The 19,878-nt window shown below is 57.2% G+C and overlaps 1 protein-coding gene across 1 annotated transcript; it reads left to right on the top strand.

Moving 5' to 3' along the window:
- The first annotated feature begins 485 nt into the window (after positions 1 to 485).
- DNMT3B (DNA methyltransferase 3 beta) lies at positions 486 to 19,686 on the top strand. The gene is made up of 21 exons (XM_033074829.1): positions 486 to 536; positions 1,242 to 1,319; positions 1,721 to 2,006; positions 5,541 to 5,655; positions 6,299 to 6,396; positions 7,476 to 7,559; positions 8,045 to 8,227; positions 9,356 to 9,514; positions 10,211 to 10,318; positions 11,028 to 11,169; positions 11,507 to 11,635; positions 12,048 to 12,092; positions 12,408 to 12,487; positions 12,751 to 12,863; positions 13,164 to 13,347; positions 13,590 to 13,674; positions 14,149 to 14,390; positions 14,545 to 14,635; positions 14,840 to 14,988; positions 15,626 to 15,711; positions 16,866 to 19,686. Exons 3-21 carry the CDS (start codon positions 1,902 to 1,904, stop codon positions 17,005 to 17,007), a joined length of 2,340 nt encoding a protein of 779 aa, XP_032930720.1. The 5' UTR covers positions 486 to 536; positions 1,242 to 1,319; positions 1,721 to 1,901; the 3' UTR covers positions 17,008 to 19,686.
- The last annotated feature ends 192 nt before the right edge of the window (positions 19,687 to 19,878 follow it).

Raw genomic sequence — 19,878 nt, forward strand, 5'->3', positions numbered from 1 at the left:
GCGGGAGGGTACCAGGGGGTGGGGAGCCCCGGGAGGGTGGGAGACATCAGAGAAATGTGGAGCCCCCGGAGAGGGATGCTGAACCCCGCGGAGGTGATGCAGAGCACCGGGGAGGGTGTGCGGGGACTCGAGGCGAGGGCGATGTGGGGCGCTAGCCGGTGGTCCCAGGCGATGTGGGGCAGTGGATGGGACACACTGGGGCACCGGGAGGTTGTGGAGTCGCGGCTGGAGAGGATGTGGCGCCTCGGGGGATGCAGGCCCTGGGGCAATGCGGGACGCCGAGAACTGCACCCCCGAGGGGCTTGGGGGGCCTGGCGGGTGCGGTGGCGGTGCGGGCCCCGCGCTCCCCTCCCCCGCCATGGGGCGGCGAAGGAGGAGGAGGAGGAGGAGGAGGAGGAGGAGGAGGGGCTGCCCAGCACGGGCAGGGTTAAAGCGCCATGTAACCGGAGCGCGGGGCTGTCGGGGGCCGGCCGGGGCGCGGGCAGCGGCGAGCAGCGGCGCGGCCCCGCTGGACGGCGCGTCCCGCCGCGGCGCAGGTGAGCGCTGGATCGGGGGGACCGGAGGGTCCGAGCCGGGGCCGTGGCACATCCTCGTGGGCGGCTTTGTTGTCCGAGGCGGTGGCGGGGGACAATGAGGCGGGAGGGGAAGGCGGCACCGGGCGCACCGGGGCGCGGTGGCGGGAGCGCCCCGGCCGGTCTGGCGGCCCCGGTGCCCGGTGACCGGGGACTCGCGGCTTCGCTCCAGCGGCTCGGGCAGGGAGCAGGGGGTGGTGGGCTCCGCCGCCACTTGTTGCTGGCACTCGGCTTTGGGGCGTGTTGGGGGGATCGTTGCTCCCACATCCTCGGGCATGGTCCCCTAAGCCCCCTGGTCCCGCCCACCCCTCCGGTCCCGTTGCAACTTTCGGAGTTTCCCGCGGAGGCACCGCGAGCCCCGAGGGCGCGTCCCGGGACTGTCACGGCGGGGCCGGTGCGGGACCCCCCGCGATCCGCGGGGCCGGGCCAGGCTGAGCCAGACCCTGCGGCGGGAGGGTCCCCTCGCTGAGACGGGGCGGGGGTGGTTCGGGGGCCGGGGTCCCCCTGCCCGGCTCGGTCGTCCCGGGCAGCGCCGCCTCCAGGCCGGGGGCACCGTGGGGAGCTGCCGGGGGTACCGGGACGCGGTGGCGCTGCTGCCCCGGGCCGAACACCTTTGTTTTCGGTTCTCGGTAGGGGATCTGACAGCGCATCTTCCCTCTCTGTCGGCAGGAAAAGAGATTCCCGGCGGTGCCTCGGGCGCGAAGCCTCCCCCGGGGCCGATCCGGAGGGACGGGGTGGCCGGAGCAGGTATCGACCGGAGGGCTGTGGTGGCATCCGCCTTCTGCCGAGCCTGCGAGGAGCCCCCGGGGAGGGGAGATACTCGAAGAAGGAGGAATGAACTCTTCGGAGTGGCCCCGGCGTGGGGGACTTGGGAAGCCGGGACAAGGGAGGGGTTGGGAGACCCCGGGCGAGTGGTGGTCCTGGGGCAAGAGGTGGTCCTGCACCGACCTCCGTCGGAGCGGGAGAGGGCAAGGAGGGGGTGCCCTAGGCAGTACTAGTGCTTTCCTTTCCTGCCTCAGTTTCCAGTTTTTAATCAACTGAGGAGTAAGGCCAGGTATCCCAGTCCCACCTCTAGGGCAGCACGGGGTTGGTCGGGCAACCATGGGGACAGCAAGGTGCCATTGTCATCTTTATATCCTCTCATTCAGGGGGAGAATGAAGCGGTGACGACTCCGGACAGAAGACTCGGCACTGCTGATCGGGACTCACCTGTGTGCCAGAGCCCCCAGAGCTCCCACAGCCTCCAGCCCTGTCCACAGCTCCCAGCTCCTGCCCACTGGCAGCCCCTGCCCCACGCCGGGGGGCTCGGCCCGGCCGGATCCCACCGGGATGAACATGGTAAAGAGCCCGGGGCAGCTGGAGCAGCGGCTGGCGGGGATGGTGGCTGTCCGGGAGACGTCTCCAGCCTGGTCTGCCCTGGGAGAGGAGGGGCCGGTTTGTGTTTTGTTTCTTTTCTTTAACGCAGCTTTGCTGAGAGGCAGCGGGGAGAGCCGGGGTGGGCGCCGCGGGGAGCGCAGCGGGGCAGGAGGAAACCGGGGGAAATGGAGGGAAGTGCTGGAGCGGGAGAGCAGAGAGGCCAGGCACAGGAAGCGGGCAGGGGGAGCCTGCCCTTCGCCCCCTGCCCTTCCCAACGAGCACATCTGCGAAATTGGCGCCTTTCTTACGGAACTGCCAACCCAGCAACTCCTTTCTTCCCAGGATTAGAGGGAAACGTTGGGTTTGGGGAGACTTAAAGGCCATTATTGTGCACCACAACCCAGAGCCAGCCCGGCCATTAGGGTCCTTTATTTCTTTTTGTTATTGAAACAGGGCTTGGGCGATGGCTCCATCCCAGCCGTGGGTAAAGCTTCCCTCCAGCCTTTTGATATGCATGCCCCTGTCTGGAGGCAAAGTCCGAAACCTCCCCACCTCCTGGGGACACGCACCTGATAACAGGGCGGCCTGTTTTCCCAGCAAGGAAAACTGAAACCAGCCTGGGCCAGGCTGGAGGAGCAGCCCCGGGAGCAGGGGCAGGGGTCCAGTGCAGAGCATGGCCCGTCCAGGTGAGCCCTGCCCACCCTGCCCTCTCTGCCAGGTGAGCCCAGCCATCCTGCCCGCTCTGCCTGCTCTGCCCGTTCCAGGGTGGCCAGCAGTGGTGGCCAGGCAGGGACCAGAATTCTCTCTAAGCAGTTAATGCTGTGGCATGGTCTTTAACCAGTTTGGCAAATCTTAAAGAAACTGGTATTGCAAAACGAGGGCGGGCTGTGGAGTCAGCGGGTTCATTGTCTTCTCGGTGGGATTTGGCTGCAGGGCACGTCCTGGTCACCAGGCAGTGCCGGGGCCGGGCTCTCGGGGAGCTTTCGGCAATGGAGTTGGAATTCTGCATTATTTGTCTCCTCGTGGAGTCTCTGGAGTGCACGGCTGTGAAGCACCCGGTGTGTTTGCAGGGCAATTGCTGGACAGTGCAAACCCTGCAGGGTTGGTCTCCCGTGAGCCAGCACATGTGAGGGCAGGGCTCTGTTTCTTATTACCAATGCCCTGAGTGCACATGTTGGTGTGTTTCTGCGAGGGGAGGCGAGGACAAAGAACCAAGCCTTCCTCCCGAGCAGGAGGGGGTGAGCTCACAAGGACTTTGCTCCTGCAGGGGACCCTGGGTGGTTGGTGGGCAGCAGGATGGGCTCGTGTGGCTTCAGCACTTGGTGGAAACAGTAGGAAAAGGGCTGGGAATTCAGTTCTGCTGCATAGGTGTAGGATTTTGGGAGAGGGACTTTTAATGAGCAGTGTGTGCCATGGTGTGCTGTTCCCTTTCCTGTCAGAGGATGGTGATGGGATGTCCTCGAGTGATCCTGGGCAGTGCAGCTGGAGAAGGGCACAGACCAAGCAGGGAGCTGATGTGCCTGCACTCATGGCCTGTGCCATGGACCCACAGAGCTGTGACCTGTGGGTCTCTGCTCTGCCAGTGAGCAGATCCTTCCAAAAAGATAACTCTTTTTTCCCCACTTTATAACTGGAATAAAGGCCATGTAGGAGTCCCCCAAGCACGTGGCAAAGCTGAGCTTGGGGCATCAGGTGTTGAGTCCTGGCTGTGTCCCTGGGGAGACCTGGCCACTGTGTCACCTTAGCCCTTCACCTCCCCAGAGCCAGGCTGACAGAGCACCCTTGCCTGGTGTGCTGGACATGCAGCAGTCCTGTGCTGAGAAAGGAAAAGCCATTTTGAAGTGCAAGTTTGAACTTCCTGGACTCAGGTTCCTGACAAAGGAATGAATGTAGAGGTCGTCTGAGGGTTCCAGTGGAGTTTTGTGAAAAGCTGGGAAATATCCTTGCCTGCTTCTGTCCTCCCTGAATCTTACCTGCCTCATGCAGCTCCATCTCCTTATACATACCCTTTGGTTCAGATCATCCTCATGCTGGGAGAGCAGGATGTCTTTAATGCCTCCCTGTAGGGATTCCCTAGGGAGATTCACTTTTTTTGGTGAGTTTTGCTGGTTTTGGTGGCAGCATTGCTGCCAGGCATGGCTGCTGCTGCTCTGCAGCATCGTGGGCTAGGGAGGGGAAGCAGACCAGGAGGAGCTGACCCTGACCTGGCCGTGCTGGTCCGTGGTGGGTTGCTGCATCCTGGAGCATCTGGGGCCATGTGGGACCATCCGCCTGGGCCGGGGGCAGGCGGCGAGTCTGGGCAGCTCCCAGGAATTGTTTGCTGGGTCTGGGAGCAGATGTGCTGCAGCAGAGGGATTTCTGCACACAGCTGTGGGGGGTTAGGCAGTGTCTGGTGCCGTTCCTCTCCTCCTCCCTTTGTCCAGGGGGGAGGCAGTGTGTGCGCCGGGGTCTCTGCCTGTGGAGGTGGGCGCTGGACACCTGTTTTGTTTTGTGTTTGAGTGTTACCAGGTTTTTAACTTTGCCCTCTGCATCCAAAACATCAAACTCACACTGGTCTTTGTTTGTCAGAGGTGCTGACAGATGATTTCAAAGCAGAAATCTCAATTGTTAGGGCAGTGGTTGGAGGCGATGCAGAGTGAGAGTGACGCAGAAGGGGCGGTGGGCTGGAGCTGGGGTCTCTGGGGCTGAGGGGAGTGTTGTTTTGGCTTCCTAACAGGGCTGGAGGTGGCCAAAGCCCTGCAAGCTCCTCAGCTCTTCAGTTACACGTGCAGTAAAATGACTGTGCTGCTGCTGAAGGGGCAAGTTGCAGCACGGACCCATAGCCCGGCAATGAGGCAGCACAGTTCATGGCGTCTGGGAGAGCTGGGAGCTTCCACTCCGCAAACAGGAGCTGGGGAGGGCACCCAAGGCAAGGCAGCGGGCAGGGCGAGCCCCAGCTCTGCAGGGGGACACCAGGGCAGGGGTGCCGGGGTGCTGTGACACAGCCCCCTGCTCTGCCCCTTCACCCTGGGGCGGGGGAGCTGAGGCCAGGAGCGGGGGCAGGAGGAGTTTTCTCCCTCCGGGAGAGTTGAATGCAGGCTCCAGGACTTTGCCCCCCATGGCGGGCTGCCTGCCTGTCCTGCTGCTGCAAGGACAGCCCACCCACCTCTGGCGTGCTGGGCGGCCAGGATACAGGGAGACTGTCCCCCCAGGGGTGGGCTGTCCCCAGGGGTGGGCTGTCCCCAGGGGTGGGCTGTCCCCAGGGGTGGGCTGTCCCCTGCTTTCTGCAGGGCGGCCAGGAAGTGGCCTCCCCTCCGGACAGGGTGTCAGTGTGAGCTGGGGCTCGGCAGCTCCGAGCCAGCTGCAGATGTTGGGGTAACATCTGGAGTTCCCTAAGGATAAGTGGGTTGCTTCTGGGACCTGTTTTAGATGGAGCTGGTTGGTCTTTAGGGCCACCACGTTTGTGTGGAGGTTATGTGCAAGTGCCCTTGATTTCCCAGGACCTTTGGATGCATCTCCAGTCAGAGCGCTCTGCTAAGGGCATGGAGTTAAAGCTGGCTCAAGGCTGTCTGCTTTGCCCTCCCTGAGGCTTCCTTGCACAGCTGAATTTCCTTTCCATTCTGGCTTTTACAGGCGACCATGAAAAAGGACAAGAGCCATGGGCGGGACAAGGACTGTAGGCCAAAGCTGGTCCTGATCAACGGGGACGATGTACCTGCCATACGGGACGCGAAGCCCAGCACTCCAGGTGAGGGTCACCATGCCGAGCCCAGAGTGCTCCCAGGATGTGCAAGGATGCACAGGGCTGGGGGTATCTGTCCCAGGGCCTTGCTGGCCAGAGTCCTTCCATGACCCCACGGGATTTCTGTGATCCAGTAGCACATCCAGGCCATGGTATGGTTGTGGAAATGGGTGCCGCACTGGGATGCTGGCTCTGCCCCTTGATAATTTAACCCCCATGGAGTGAGAAAAGCAGGGGAGCCCCTCCAGCCTGAGGGGTGCCATTGACCTGAGGGGCTGCATCATTGCTCCAGGGATTCTCTAAATCCCAAATCCCACCTCTTGGGTTCACAAGAACTTTAAATGACCTGTTGACAAGCCCTGAGGAGGAGGCTGTGGCCCCCTTGTAGCTCTGAGCTTTCAGGAACAAAGGAGTAGATACAAATGTCCCCATGCTTGCTGCTAATCCCTCCCAGTTTTAGGGATAGGTGGGTGATCTGGGGCTGTGGTGCCACCATGGGTGGCCTGGGGACACCACTTGTCTCTGTCCTCAGCCACTGTTTCTGAAATGAGGTTTTGGTGTGCTGTGGGAGCAGTGGGAGGCTGGGGCATGCAGGGACACAGCCAAGTGGGCTTGCAGAGCCTGAGGCTGCTCTCTTGTCCCTGAACAGATTCCAGGAGCCTGAGGCTGCTGCCCCTGAAGAAGGAGAATAGCAATGGAGACCTCTCCAAGGAGGACCTGGCCTGGCCACTTGATCTGGCGCCGAGGGTAAGTGAACACCTCGGGTGCTTTTTGGGGGCTGTCTGTGGGGGGCATCTGCTTCCAGGATCCTCATCTCTTTTCCTCTGGGTTTCTCTTGTGCTCAGTGTCAGAGGAACAGACCCATGGTAGATGCAATACTCACCAGTGTAATATTTTAATTTTTAAATTCCTGCTTCTCATGATACCACAGCAGTAGGAGGGGGTGGTGTGGGATGCAGCAATGCCCATTACATGTTGCAGCAGCCTAATAATTACTATGCTGATATTTTCTTTAAAATCTTGGCTATATTGATAGAATGAAGCATTTCATGCCTCCCACTGTTGGGGTTAGCTGCTTTTAGCTGCAGTGGGGCTGGACCCCAATTTCACCCGCCCTCTTTTGTTGACTAGGTTGACAAACCTCCAGGGTCTGGAAGCATTTTTGCCTTCTGGCTTTATTGTTTTGAGTTAGAATTAAAACCCAAGGTTGGAGATCTGCCTGAGATGAGGCAGCTTCCAAAAGAAAGAGCCATAAATCCAGTGGGTGAAAATTCAGCTTTTCCACTACGTTCAGTATGAGGGCTTTTCACTGCAAAATCTCCTTTAGTTATGAACCTCTGTTATGCTGGGTGCTGGAAACAAGTCCAGACTGTGATCACCAGGGAAAGGCTGCCCTGGGTGCTGCTGCAGGGCTGGCTGTGGGAAAGAGCACCCCTGGGAGTGAGAGCATCCAGGGGGTGTGAGTGGGACGGGTGCTCTGCTGTGGTCTGTGGTTCTCCTGGCATCCCAGTCCTCCCAGCTGTGACTCCTGCCCTCTCTGTCATGCTGGGTGCAGTGGGCTACAGCAATGAGGCTCCTGAGCCTTGCAGAGATGCTGTGGAACAGAGTATTGCCCAAAGGGGCTCAGCACAAGGTGTCTCCTCTCACTTCCCCAGGGCACTTCCCGTGGTGCTCAGTCCCATGAGGCACAGACTGTCCATGTCTCCATGTGAGGAGGGCACCCATGCTGTGCCACCCTTCTGTTCTGGTAGCAGGCACAACCCTGGGGCAGTGCTGGGTGGGAGAGCAGCCTCAGGCAGAAGCCCACCCTCTGCCTCATGTTCCAGGCAGGGCGGACCCGGTACAGATTGCGGATCAAGGAACCACCACGCAGTGTGGAGAGTCTCAGGGACCTGCCAACTCCTGTGCGGGTGAGGGTCTGGCAGGGCCAGGGCTCCCCTGGGGCTTCCCTGGGGCTCCAGAGACCTGCACTGCTGCTGTGCCCTGGTCAGGTGTCTTCAGAGATGGGGCAGCTTCCCTGTGCCTCAGTTTCCCCTTTGAAAGGGGTGTGTTTGTGCTGTATTTTGCCACTGCTATGAACTGGGTGCATTGAGCACCTTGGGGTGGATTTGGGACAGAGCAATGGGAGGGGGCAGTGGTGCACCACTTGCTCTGGGTCTGGCAGGTAAAAGCAGAGCAATTCTCCTGCAGATGCCTCCATTAAGAGCTCTCCTCTCTATTCATGGCTGCAGTGGTGTCCCCACTCCCTGGCTCCCCCTCTCCCATCCTGACTGCAGGGCTGGGGGATGACCAGGGCTGGGTGTGATGTGGGGAATGGGAGGTGATGTGGGGCAGGTCTCTGCTCCCCCTGTCCCTCTCCCTGCTGCACTCAGCCTCCCCTCCCTCCGCCATGCAGAGCTCCCGGCGTCGCTCAGCCGTGTCCACACCTGTGACCATCGACCTGACGGAGGAGGACTCTGAGGACTCATCCCGCAGCAGCAGCACACTCTCTGGCAGCAGCTCCCAGGAGGGGCAGAACGGCTCTGCTGAGCTGGGGGCCGAGGAGTCAGAGAGCAGAGACATGGCTCCGGAATACCAGGTATGGAGGGGCTGGACTCTGCCAGGGCAGGGCAAGGATGAACCTCTGTGACCTGTCCCAGAACAAACTGAAAACCTCAGTGTGTTTCTCCTGCTCACCTTCCCTGCATGCCAGGGGTGTGATGGTACCAGGCTGTCTCCATCAATGAAGTTTGGATGTTTTGGGGACCAGCCCTGCCAAGCTGCCACTGGTGCCACACACGGGCCTGCCAGACACGCATGCGTGTGCCGTGTGCCGTGCCCTGCTGAGACAGGCAGTTGCATGTGCAGAAAACATTTCTGTCGGGGATGCTGGAGAGAACTGAAGCTGCTGGGGCTGCAGAGCTGGATTCAGCGCCTGCGGGCCCTAGGGCAGGGCCCCAGACTTGCAGGAATTGGGCAATTGTATCTTCCTGCATAATTAAGTACCTAATTGCAGAACAAAGCTAGGAAGGAGGGCTCTGCAGGCACGGAGGTGACTTTGCTATGTGTGAGGTGCCTTGCCGTGCACAGCACCCAGCGTGACCTGCGATGTGTCACACCAAAATTCTTGGCTCTTCCTTTTCTTCTCTGCCACATTTCCTGCTCTCCCCAGTAGGAACAAGAGGAGGGTGAGTGGGTGCCCTCTCCCTGGGGTGGGTACCCTCTCCCTGGGGTGCAGCCACACCACACAGGCTGAGCTGTGAGCCCTGTGAAGGGGCTGCCCTGTTCCAAGGAGGAGCCTCATCTGCTGAGGGCACCCAGGGAGCAACCTTGGTGCAAGGCTTCCCTGTGTTTGCAGAGACCCTGGCAGGGCAGGCAGGAGTGGACACGCACAGGGCCCGGTGCCAGGTGGGCTGTGCAGGACGGAGCATGCACCACGCCGTGCGCCAGGCACGGGCTCGGCATGGGGCTGGCACACACAGGCCTCCCCGCCAAGCTTCCGCACAGATCAGGGCTGGCATCCAGTGCTGCTGGAGGGGAATGGCTTGGCCCTGTGCTTGAGGGAGGGGCTGCAGTTTTTGTAGATCACTGCACAGAGGTTCCACACTGGTGACACACACTGTGGCGCACCAGGACTGTCCCCCGTGCTCCGGGGCTCTCCTGAGTGACTGCCCAGACGAAATGGGGAGTTTGTACCTTTGGCTGATCTGTTGTGTTGTGTTTTCAGGATGGGAAGGAATTTGGAATTGGGGAGCTCGTCTGGGGAAAGATCAAGGGTTTTTCCTGGTGGCCTGCGATCGTTGTGTCCCACAGAGCCACGGCCAAGCGCCAGGCGGTCTCGGGCATGCGGTGGGTGCAGTGGTTTGGAGACGGGAAGTTCTCTGAGGTAAGCCTGCTGCCCAGCCCAAAACACCCTTCCCTGCACGTTTCTGCCCCACTCCTGAGGCTGGCTGTGGGGTGTATGTGCTCCTGCAGCCCCCCAGGCCTTCCCTCCCAGTGTTAAGCACAGCCAGACCCTGGCAGGTTCTCATGGCTCTGGTGTCTGTAACTAATGACTGATAGGTTGGTGACAGCATCCAGACATGGGGACGTCTGCCTGGCCACTTCACAGGGTTTTGCTGTGCTCCAGAGCTTCCCCTGTCAGTCCCTGCTGGGGGAGGGATGTTCCCTCAGACCCCATTACCCTCACAGAATCAGAATTTCCTGAGTTGGAAGGGACCCACAAGGATCTTGAGTCACACTCCTTCCCTGCACAGGACAATCCTAAAATCCCACTATGTGCCATCCAAACACTCCTTGAGCTCTGTCAGGGAGAATGTGTTGCAGTGCCCAACCATGAACCTTTTCCTAATACCCAAGGAGGATATCCAACCCCTTCGGTGCTGCAGGCAGGAGGGAGGAAGTGCTGTGCTGGTGTCACGCCAGCAGTGCCAGCAGAGGGTGCAACCCACCCGTCCTTATCACGCTGCTGCTCTTGGCAAAGCTGCCACAGTGCTGGAGCTGGGCACTGCTCAGTGCTGGGGGGATGTGGCCAAGCAGGGCATTCCCACCTCACAGGTGAGGTCTTGGTGCTCTCTCCCAGGTTTCTGCAGACAAACTGGTGGGACTGGTGGCCTTTAGGCAGCATTTCAATTCCTCTGCGTTCAGCAAGCTGGTGTCCTACCGCCGTGCCATTTACCACGTTCTGGAGGTAACCATCAGGGGTGGGTGGATGAGGAGGTGCTGGCTGAACCAGCTGGGCTGGGGGCCCAGTGGGATGGGATGTGGTAAAACCCTCCTTTCACTGCTGAGATTATTTCCAAGTGCAGCTGAGGGACCAGACTCTGCTTATCCTGGGTTTAGGGGTAGCTGCTGCTGCTCCAGGGTCTCACTGCTCCTGAACCCCAGGCCAGGCTCCCTGTGAGGGCTTGGATGTGGCAGCATCATGGCAGCAGGGCAGTGCCAGCCTGGCCAGAGGTGTCCTGGGTCAGTGCTGGATGCCCTTTGAAGTCAGAGCTGGTGCTGAGCACCCATTAATCCAGTCCCCATCCAAGGGGTGCATCACATATCAGTGTATGGGGCTGCAGACCCACAGGCACCTCTCCTGCCTTTTCTTCCTGCCACTTGTCAGGGTGCAGAATCTGGGCAAGGGCTCTGACTGGGCTGCCCCTACTTCTGGCATGGTGTGGGCTGGTGGAGGACAGATGGGCTCATTGCAGGGATGGAGGCACCAGAGTGTGGCCAAGGGCACACCCCGAGCGGGAATCCATCAGCTGCCACTGTTCCAGGGCCACCAAGTTGTGTGTGTGTCTGTGTGTGTCTGTGTGTGTGTGCTGGGTGGGGAGGGGGCCTGGGCAGGCTGTGGCTGCTCCCCTGACAGAGACCACCCTGTCACCCTGTCCCCTTCTGTCCATCCTCAGGTTGCCCGGAGCCGGTCAGGGAAGACATTTGCAACTGGCCCCAGGGAGTCACTGGAGGAGCAGCTGAAGCCCATGATTGACTGGGCAGTAACTGGCTTCAAACCCCTGGGGCTCAAGGGACTGCAGCCACCCAAAGGCTCAGGTGAGATGGTGGTATCAGCTGGCTGGGGGCTGGTGGGAGGCTGGCATGGGCAGTGGCCACTGGCCCTGGCTGAGCCTGCTCACCCTGTGCTGTGGCCATGCCAGTCCAGTCTCAAGGTGATTCTGGGGCTTCTCACTGGGTCTCCTGAGTGGCATTGCTAAAAACTGGAGCAAAGCACCCTCCACGCCCCATGGAAATCGGACCTGGCAGAGCCTTATGCCGTGTATGGGGACCTGGGTGGCCAGGAAGGGTCCTTCTGTTGCTGGGGTGAGACCTGGCAGGGCTTGGCAGGAGGTGCCTTGGGGCTTGTCCTTATGGAGGTTCCTTTTCCTTGCAGAGAATGGGGTGCTGAGGAATGGGACAGAGGAGGTGGTGTCCCTTGAACAGTATCCCCCCACCAAGAGGCTGAAGACCTACCCCTGCAACAGCAGCAAGGAGCAGCGTGTGGAAGAGGACCAGACCCGAGGTAAGCAACAGAGAGAGCTGGGGACTGGCTCAGCCTGGGTTGTGCACCCTGAAAACACTGGGAAACCATTCTGGCAAAAGGCTTGACTCTTCCCAGGGACCATGAGCCTGGTTTCTGAAGGCAAAAGCTTTTGTGGTCTAGTGGTGCTCACTTGTGCCTGACAAGACGCCAGCAAATCCAACTGCAAGTCATGGACTGGGCCCCACTAGTGGCTCAGCTTGAAACATAACCATGACACTGAGCTCTAGTAACTCCATCAGTGAAGGGATGTGGGTTTTACACCAAAGTCTCTCAGCAAAGCTGGAGCAGTTCCAATGCAAGAAACAAGGCACCTGTAAGCAGAGTGCATTTAGAGTTTGTTACATCAGGAATGATAATGTATTTTTTTTTCTTTCTTTTCTATTTTATAAAGAGCAAATGGTTTCCGAAGTTACGAACAACAATGGGAATCTGGAAGGTAAATTCTGGCCCTGTCTCTCCTTGGAAGAGGTGTGAGGTGCTGGGAGTGCTCAGCAAGGGTCATGGGTCCCTTTTCAACTGCACCATGTAGGAGGGGGAACAGTGCTGTGGGTGCAGGGTGCTGACCAGATCCTCCATGGGGAGCCACAGCTGCATCCAGATGTGGTTCCAAGGGCAGGCCCCATTTGATGCAGTTCTGAGGGCAGGCTTAATCCAGACACAGCTCCAGCCTGTGCAGCCTGTGGTGGGGTTAAGGGGTCCCTACCCTGGGTGCTCCCTGCCCTGGGTGAGCACAGCTCTCTCTGTCCCACAGACAGCTGCTTGTCCTGCGGGAGGAGGAACCCGGCCACCTTCCACCCACTGTTCAAGGGGGGCCTCTGCCAGACCTGCAGGGTAAGTGCTGCTGTGCTGGGGCTGAGCAGGAGCCTGGGGCCAGAGGATTGGGCTGGGGTCCAGCCAGTGCTGCTGGGACAGGTCCTGGCCGTGCTGTGTCACCGTGGGGCTGTCCCTCAGCATGTTCTCACCACCTGAAACACCAAAGATGCATTTCTGAGCTCTCAGTGTGTACTGGAAATGGTGCAAATCTGTGTTCTCCACCCTCTGAGCACAGCTTCTGATCCTCTGTCCTTCTCTGCTCCTCACTGTCCCTTTGCTAGGATAGATTCCTGGAGTACTTCTACATGTATGATGAAGATGGGTACCAGTCCTACTGCACTGTCTGCTGTGCAGGCAAGGAGCTGCTGCTCTGCAGCAATGCCAGCTGCTGCAGGTGAGTCCAAGTCTCTGCTCCTGGAGCTGAGGGCCTGGCATCATTCCCAGGGAACTGCAGGAAGCAGGGTCCTCCATGAGCCTGGTATTACCTGAAAAAGCTCTGTGTAGGTTGGTAGGAGGCTTACCCATGCCTTGGTAACCAGCTTGTGTCAGCAGCCCTAAAACCCAGGGTACTGCCTGGGAAAATATCCTGTAAAATGCTGGGGCTCCAGTGCATGGCAGGAGGGACTCCAGGAGAAGCTGGGGTGACCCAAAGGAGTTGCTGGGGTGACAAGCACAGCTGTTGTGGTTTGGGCAGGTGCTTCTGTGTGGAGTGTCTGGATGTGCTGGTGGGGCGAGGGACATCGGCCAGAGTAAAAGAGCAGGAGCCCTGGAACTGCTACATGTGCCAGCCTCAGCAGAACTGCGGCGTGCTGCAGCACCGGCAGGACTGGAACACTCGCCTGCAGGACTTCTTCACCAGTGACAAGGGACAGGAATTCGTAAGGGCTGGGGCCAGGGAGCCAAATGTGCTGGGATATGGGGAAGAGGGTCACTGAGGGCAGGGTGAGCAACCTGGGCTTCCCCTTCCCTCTGCCTTGGTCTTGTTCATCCATCCTTTCCAAGAGTGCCAGGCTCTTGGTCCCACAGATGCTCTCCTGAAAGGTGGAGGTGCTGTATTCAGAGCCTTGTGGGACAAAGCAGCACTGCCAGGTCTGGGGCTTCACAGCTGTCTCCATTGCAGGCTGCACCCAAAATCTACCCTACAGTTCCTCCAGCGAAGAGGAGACCAATTCGAGTGCTCTCGTTGTTCGATGGGGTGGCTACAGGTGAGGCAGTAGGGAAGAACTGCTGGGCATCTCTTGGCACTGGCATTGGGGATGAATCATTCAGTGGGTTCAAACCTGTCTCTAAAAGCTTGATGGGGAGGAGGGGATGAAAGCAGGGAGATCTCCATCAGGAGAGGGATCAGGGCAGGGTCTCCCTTTCCTGCTGGATAGGGCTGTGGAGGAAGGGAGGGATGGAGGGAGGGCATGGAAGGTGAAGGGATGGAGGGGAGGGCATGTGTGGGCACCTCACAGAGGTGTTCCTGCTGTGCCAAGTGTGATCTGGGGTGGCTGGTTCCCTTGAGAAGCCAGAGTGTTGGACACCAGTAACCTCTACTCTGAAGTGCCTGAGGGCAACTGGTTTGGCTCAGTTCACTCAGCTCTGGCATTCTGCTTTCTGGGAGCAAACCTGCCTGGAGGAATGGGTCAAATAAAAGTTTACTCACCCTGAAGTGCTGTTTGGCTGCACCCACCTAGGCCATCCAGGAGCGACCACATCGAGTGGTGCTGACGAAGGAGACTCGGAGGCGAAAGAGAGCAGGACTGCGACCTCGGACCTGTGTCCGTTGGCAGGGTACACGGTGCTGAAGGACTTGGGCATCCAAGTGGAGAAGTACATTGCCTCAGAGATCTGCGAGAAGCCCATGGCTGCAAGCACCGTGCGGCCCGAGGGCAATATCACCTACGTGCGGGATGTCAGGAACATAACCAAGAGAAAAGTGAGCTCTGCTTCTGTGGGAGCCTGAGGGACATGGCACCACGGGGACATGGCTCTCACCCCACCAGCTCTGGGACGAGCTTGTGCTCTGCCCCATCGGGGAGGAGAGACCTGTTTCTGTGGCATCTCTTAACTGTGGATTCTGTTCTCTGTAGATTGAGGAGTGGGGTCCTTTTGACCTGGTGATCGGTGGCAGCCCCTGTGACGATGTCTCCCTTGTCAATCCAACCAGGAAGGCTCTCTTTGGTAAGGCTGCTTTGGGCTGCGTACCTCGGGATGTTCCTGGGCCATGGAGCCACTTTACAGCCTGGGGAGGTGGTTCAGCCCCAGGCTGTCTTGGTGATGGGCTGTCTCCATGCCCCTCCTGGTGGGGAGGGCAGCCAGGTCCCCCCAGCCCCACACCCCGTGCCCCAGCTGGTCCCAACCTGCTGCTTGGCTTTTTCCTCGCAGAAGGAACCGGGAGGCTGTTCTTCGAGTTCTACCACCTGCTCAACTACGCTCGGCCCAAGGCGGGCGAGGAGCGGCCCTTCTTCTGGATGTTTGAGAATGTGGTGGCCATGAGGCTCAACGACAAGAGGGACATTTCCCGGTTTCTGGAGGTAGGGATTGCTGACAGCTGTGGGAAAGGCGTTGGAGCAGGTGACATTTGCTGGGCTGTGCAGGGTGTGCCGGGTCTGGCTATGGTTTCCTGTGGCCCTGATGCTGGAAAACCCCCTGCCTGGTGCACATGCCAAGGAATCAAGTTTAGTCTTGGCTCTGGATCCTCCCCTCTGGCTTTCATCAGTCAAACCCAAGCACTAGTCCTCTGGGGGAGGGGTTTTGCCAGCCCTGCAGAAAGCATCTGTTCCCAGCAATGCCTGTTATTTCTAGGGAGAGGGTGTGGTCAGTGCCTGGAAAGGAGTTTTAACTCTGTGGTAGCCAGGATGGGCTGTGGGTCAGCAGGGACCTCTGGTGTAAAATCACCATTGAAGGCTGTCAGTCGTGATCCTGGTCCATGGGAACCAGATGAGCACCCTGTGATGGTCAATAGCTGCTGGCCATTGCCATGACCTGGGAGCTCGTGTGGCCACCCAGGCTGTTCTGTGATGTGAAACATGGTCTGTGGGAGCTACATAGTTTTGAGGATTTGCTGACAACTTCTAAGTCCCTGCAGTGCAGTGGAAAGGGTTGTCCATGCAGGAGAGAATCAAGCCAACATTTCTTCTAACTTTTATTTCCCTTAATTTTGTCCCCCAGTGTAACCCAGTTATGGTTGATGCTATCAAGATATCAGCTGCTCACCGAGCTCGTTACTTCTGGGGCAACCTTCCTGGCATGGACAGGTAATCATTCAGTCTGCTGTCCTCTTGGATCTCTCATGGTAGTTTTGGTTTGTTTTGTAGTGCCTGTTCGTGTGGGTTTTTTTGTCTCTCTGGCTCTAAGCCCAGTTCCTGGGAGCCACAACTTCACACGGGGCAGCTTCCCTGCAGTGATGTGCACATGATAATTAATGCACTTACTAATAAGCAATGATGAGACTGCGGGGGAGAAGGGTAGCAGCATCCCCTGCCCTGGCCCTGAAGGTTTTGGAGGGAGGAGTGATGGGGCTTGCTCAGGATGCTGTGGTGGGTCTGGCTGGGGGTGCACACGTGGGCTGGCCTTGGGGTAAGGCGCAGGCTGATGTGGGGGTGTGTATGGCAGTGCTGTGCCCTGCTCAGTGCCGTGGCTGTGGCTTTATGGAGGGGCCACTGTGGCTGTGCTGGGTGGGGGAAGCTCACACTACAGCCAGCAGCTGCTGTGGCAAGGCATGAGTGCACCCTGCTCCACACTTCACACCCTGTAGCACCCTGAATTCATGGCAAAGCATAACAAAAGGACTGGGAGTAGATAAATCCAATTACTGGCAGTCCTGCTCACCAAGTAGGTGTGACAAAACCTGAAGTTTTTGCACCCTGGATGCTTCTGGCCAGTAAACACAGGGCTGGGGTTAAATAGTTTTGCTTGCTCATATTTAAATTTCCAGTGTTTGTTGGAGTTAACACTTAGCTAAAGGCATTTGCAAGTAAAATAACAATTCCAAGGCTTTGTCATGTGAAATGGCTCTTGGACTTTCATCTGATTGTAAAGGAAGTGCCCAGCCCATGACTCAGAGCTACCCAGAGCTACTCAGTCCCTCTCTCCATGGAGTAGCCCCGGGGCAATGCTTGCAGATGTGCTGCTGAGCAGAGGCAGGCAGGATGCCCAGGCACAGGAGCTTTGCCAGGAAATCCTACAAGGTGGAGGGCACTGGGGATGGTGGAAAGAAACCTCCTGGCCCCATCCAGAATTGCTGGATGGTGACACTGCTCCAGTCATGCTGGAGAGCTGAATCCCATCCCCATAGGAGACTCCTGATGCTCCAAAATGTCTTTGCATGGCCTGGGAGCAGTGCTGCCCAGGGAAAGGGATTCCTGCTCCTGCTGTGCCTCACCTACCCTCTCCTGCCTCTGCTCTGCAGGATCTTTGGCTTTCCCCTCCCCTACACAGAAGTCTCCAACATCAGCCGTGGGACTCGCCAGAAGCTGCTGGGGGGATCGTGGAACGTCCCTGTGATCCGGCACCTCTTCTCCCCACTCAAGGATTACTTTGCCTGTGAATAGCAAACTGGAGCGTCCCTGTCTCTCTGGTAAAGATGCACAGCACCGCTGCTGTGGCGGGAGAGGGACGGGCACGGCCGCCGGCGTGCCACGTGCCGAGGAATGTCTGTAACCAAAGAACCTGGCAGGGTAACTTCTTTAAAGGGACTAACAGTGATACCTAGGAAATGATGGATGAAGCTTTAATTACCCAGCACACGGAGCTCTATGCATCACTGATGAGATGGGGAGTCTCATCCTCCAGAGCATTAACTATTCTGGTTTAGCCTGGAGCTGGGAAGTCACCACTTGCTGAGCAGCAGTGTGAGGGCAGCTGCTGGGGAGCTGCAGGCAAACCTGAACTACAGTGAATTGGTGCTTTTCCTAAACAAACAAAACCTCTTGAAGTAACTGCCAAAAATCCCCAAACCCCATAGCAGCAGGTGTAAGGGACCCTGCTCAGGTTACACACTGAACACAGAATCATACAGAAACCAAATCTTTTTTTGTTTTTATTTTTTTTTGGATAAAATTTAATTTTGTTGTTTTAATGTCTATTGCTGCTTTAAGGCATTACATAAGAATGTGGAGATTCCTAGACCTGAATGTAGCTGAAACTGAACTGTGAGGTGATAGAATTACTTTTCTAGCTAGAACTAAAGAAATTATGTTTTATATGTTTGGTTGTAGTTTACAAATATTCACTACTTCCTTTTTAAAGCATCTAAAACCTTTCCTTACATTTTAAAATCCTGCTGAATGGTTTGAAAGCTTACATATTAACTGGAGGGAGGATTTGGGCTCCAGGGTCTGTAAAGGAAAATGTTCTTGGAGCATCCATTTCCTAAATGAATGTCAGCAGGAAGGACAGTGAATGGTCAATGGCACCCTCAAATGTCAGCACCCCCAATGTCATGCAGGATGTCATGAACCCAAGCAGTGGTGGCAGGGCATTCCTTCCAGGGAAAATCCCACCCAACAGGAGTGCAGCACTGCTCTTGCCTGTGCCCATCTGATGCTGTGCACAGGGAATGGGACAGTGAGGCAGGACAGCACTGCCACTGCTGGGGGTCTTGGGGTCTGCAGGCAGGGGCTGTACCTCTCCTCCCCTGCTCTCCCATCTCCCTGTGCATCCCTGTGCACAGAGGTGGGATTGTGTGCCCAGCCCCAGCCTGGCAGTGCCCTGGGGGCTCCTGGGGCTGTACCCCCAAACTGGGGCTCCTGTGGTCACCACTGTGCTCAATTTTGATTGTCTTCCTCTACTCCCCAGTTTTGCCACAGTTATTATCATGTTTTCCATGAAGTCCTGGGCATGCTGAGCCTGTGCCCACCAGGCAGGTGCAGGTGCCTGTGTCCATTTCCACCGGGTTTTCCCTAGCCACTGGGCTACTCTTCCAGCAGGCATCTCTGGGGATCCTGAATTCCAATGCACATTTCAATGCACTGAAACGACTTCCCCCTTCTGTCCTCCCCTACCTCTGTGTTCACCTGGCTCTGGAAGAGCTCTCGGGCTTCTTCTCAAAATTATTCAGGTTGAAAGCATGGGCCAACCCTCCACCCAATCAATGCCAGGCTGCCTTGCTCTCTTGCAAGGTGCTGTACAGCATCCCTGGGAAGAGCTTCTCTCCCAGCTCCTTCTACCTCTCTGGCACCCTGTCCCCGTGGTGGAGGACAGCAGCCTCCCATTTCCACCCTTGTGTGCAGTTTTCCATCCCAGCTCTGAGGACCATCTTCTCTTGGTCTCCAATCCAAGGCTGTGCTTGGGAATGGACAGCAAGGGAAGCCCAGGTAATTCAAAGGCTTTTTTTCCCTGTTTTAACCTGGAGGTTACTTTTTAGAGAGAACTCCTTGGGGGTTCAAGGCACATTAAGAAAACTCTGAGGAAAGCCAAGCAGGTTGGTTCATGCCACTTCTGGCACCTCCAATGCTTGACAAGTGCTTGGGGACATGTAGCACCCTTTTGTCACCAGCCCCTGGACTGGGTTTTGTGCATGCTGGAGGTGTTTGGGAAACCTTGGCATTGCCAGCACCGCACCAGCTGCTTTTGGACTCCTTGCCAATCTGTGATCCTTGTGTCCAGCTGGATGCCAGCCACAACACTAATTCCTCATCCCAGGTCCTTGCAGTCCCCATTTGGAGCCCAGCGTGGGGCCTGAGGGCAAACAACCACCCGGTGCAGGGGCTCAGGGTGACAGCCATCCTCTGCTCTGATGGGCTTGGTTTTTCTGTGCCCTCCACTCCATGGCATCCCTGATCTTATATACTCCAGATCTCACATCCTTTCCTATCTGATCAAAAGGAAAACAAATAGTTGAGGGGGAAAAAAAGGACTTGGGGAAAGTAAACAAAGATAAAAGAGGAATGAGAATTGTCTTGGCATTAAGCTCACTTGATGAGAATTGTAGTAGACAAGTCTTCCTTGAAATGTTTTTCCCTGTAAGAGCTGCCTTTTATTATGAGCTTATAAAATGTTGTTAAGGGAGGGGGATCGCAGAAATTCCTTTTTAATACTTTTTAAAGGTTTCTAACTCCCTGGTGCTATTTTTTTAGGTTAAGGATTTTTAACTTTGAACATGTTGCGGGTTTTTATACAATCTTTTTAAATGACAGAAATGTATAGTTTTTGACACATTTCACGTTTTTTTGTATCTAAAGTGTGGAAACTAGCAACTGTGCCTTGTCCACATGATTTCACTGGTGACCATGTGGGAAAAAAAAAAAGTCGACAGTTTACCATTTATCATGTTTGATTAAAAATGAGTATTTCTGTATGGCTGGACAGTCTTATTTGCTAAGTAAACGGGGTTCACAGTGGGAGGAGGGGCACAGCCAGCAACTCGAGCTGCCCTGCTCCTGCTGAGGTGACACCAGTTGACACCAAGGGGGCCGGTGCTG

This window comes from Catharus ustulatus, chromosome 17 (assembly GCF_009819885.2).
Source record: "Catharus ustulatus isolate bCatUst1 chromosome 17, bCatUst1.pri.v2, whole genome shotgun sequence".
In the NCBI taxonomy this organism is placed as follows: domain Eukaryota; kingdom Metazoa; phylum Chordata; class Aves; order Passeriformes; family Turdidae; genus Catharus; species Catharus ustulatus.

Coding starts and splice junctions, on each gene's coding strand:
- DNMT3B (XM_033074829.1), top strand. CDS start 1,902: ATGAACATGGTAAAGAGCCCGGGGCAGCTGGAGCAGCGGCTGGCGGGG. Junction 5,656..6,298: donor CGCGAAGCCCAGCACTCCAG/GTGAGGGTCACC, acceptor GTCCCTGAACAG/ATTCCAGGAGCCTGAGGCTG. Junction 8,228..9,355: donor ACATGGCTCCGGAATACCAG/GTATGGAGGGGC, acceptor TTGTGTTTTCAG/GATGGGAAGGAATTTGGAAT.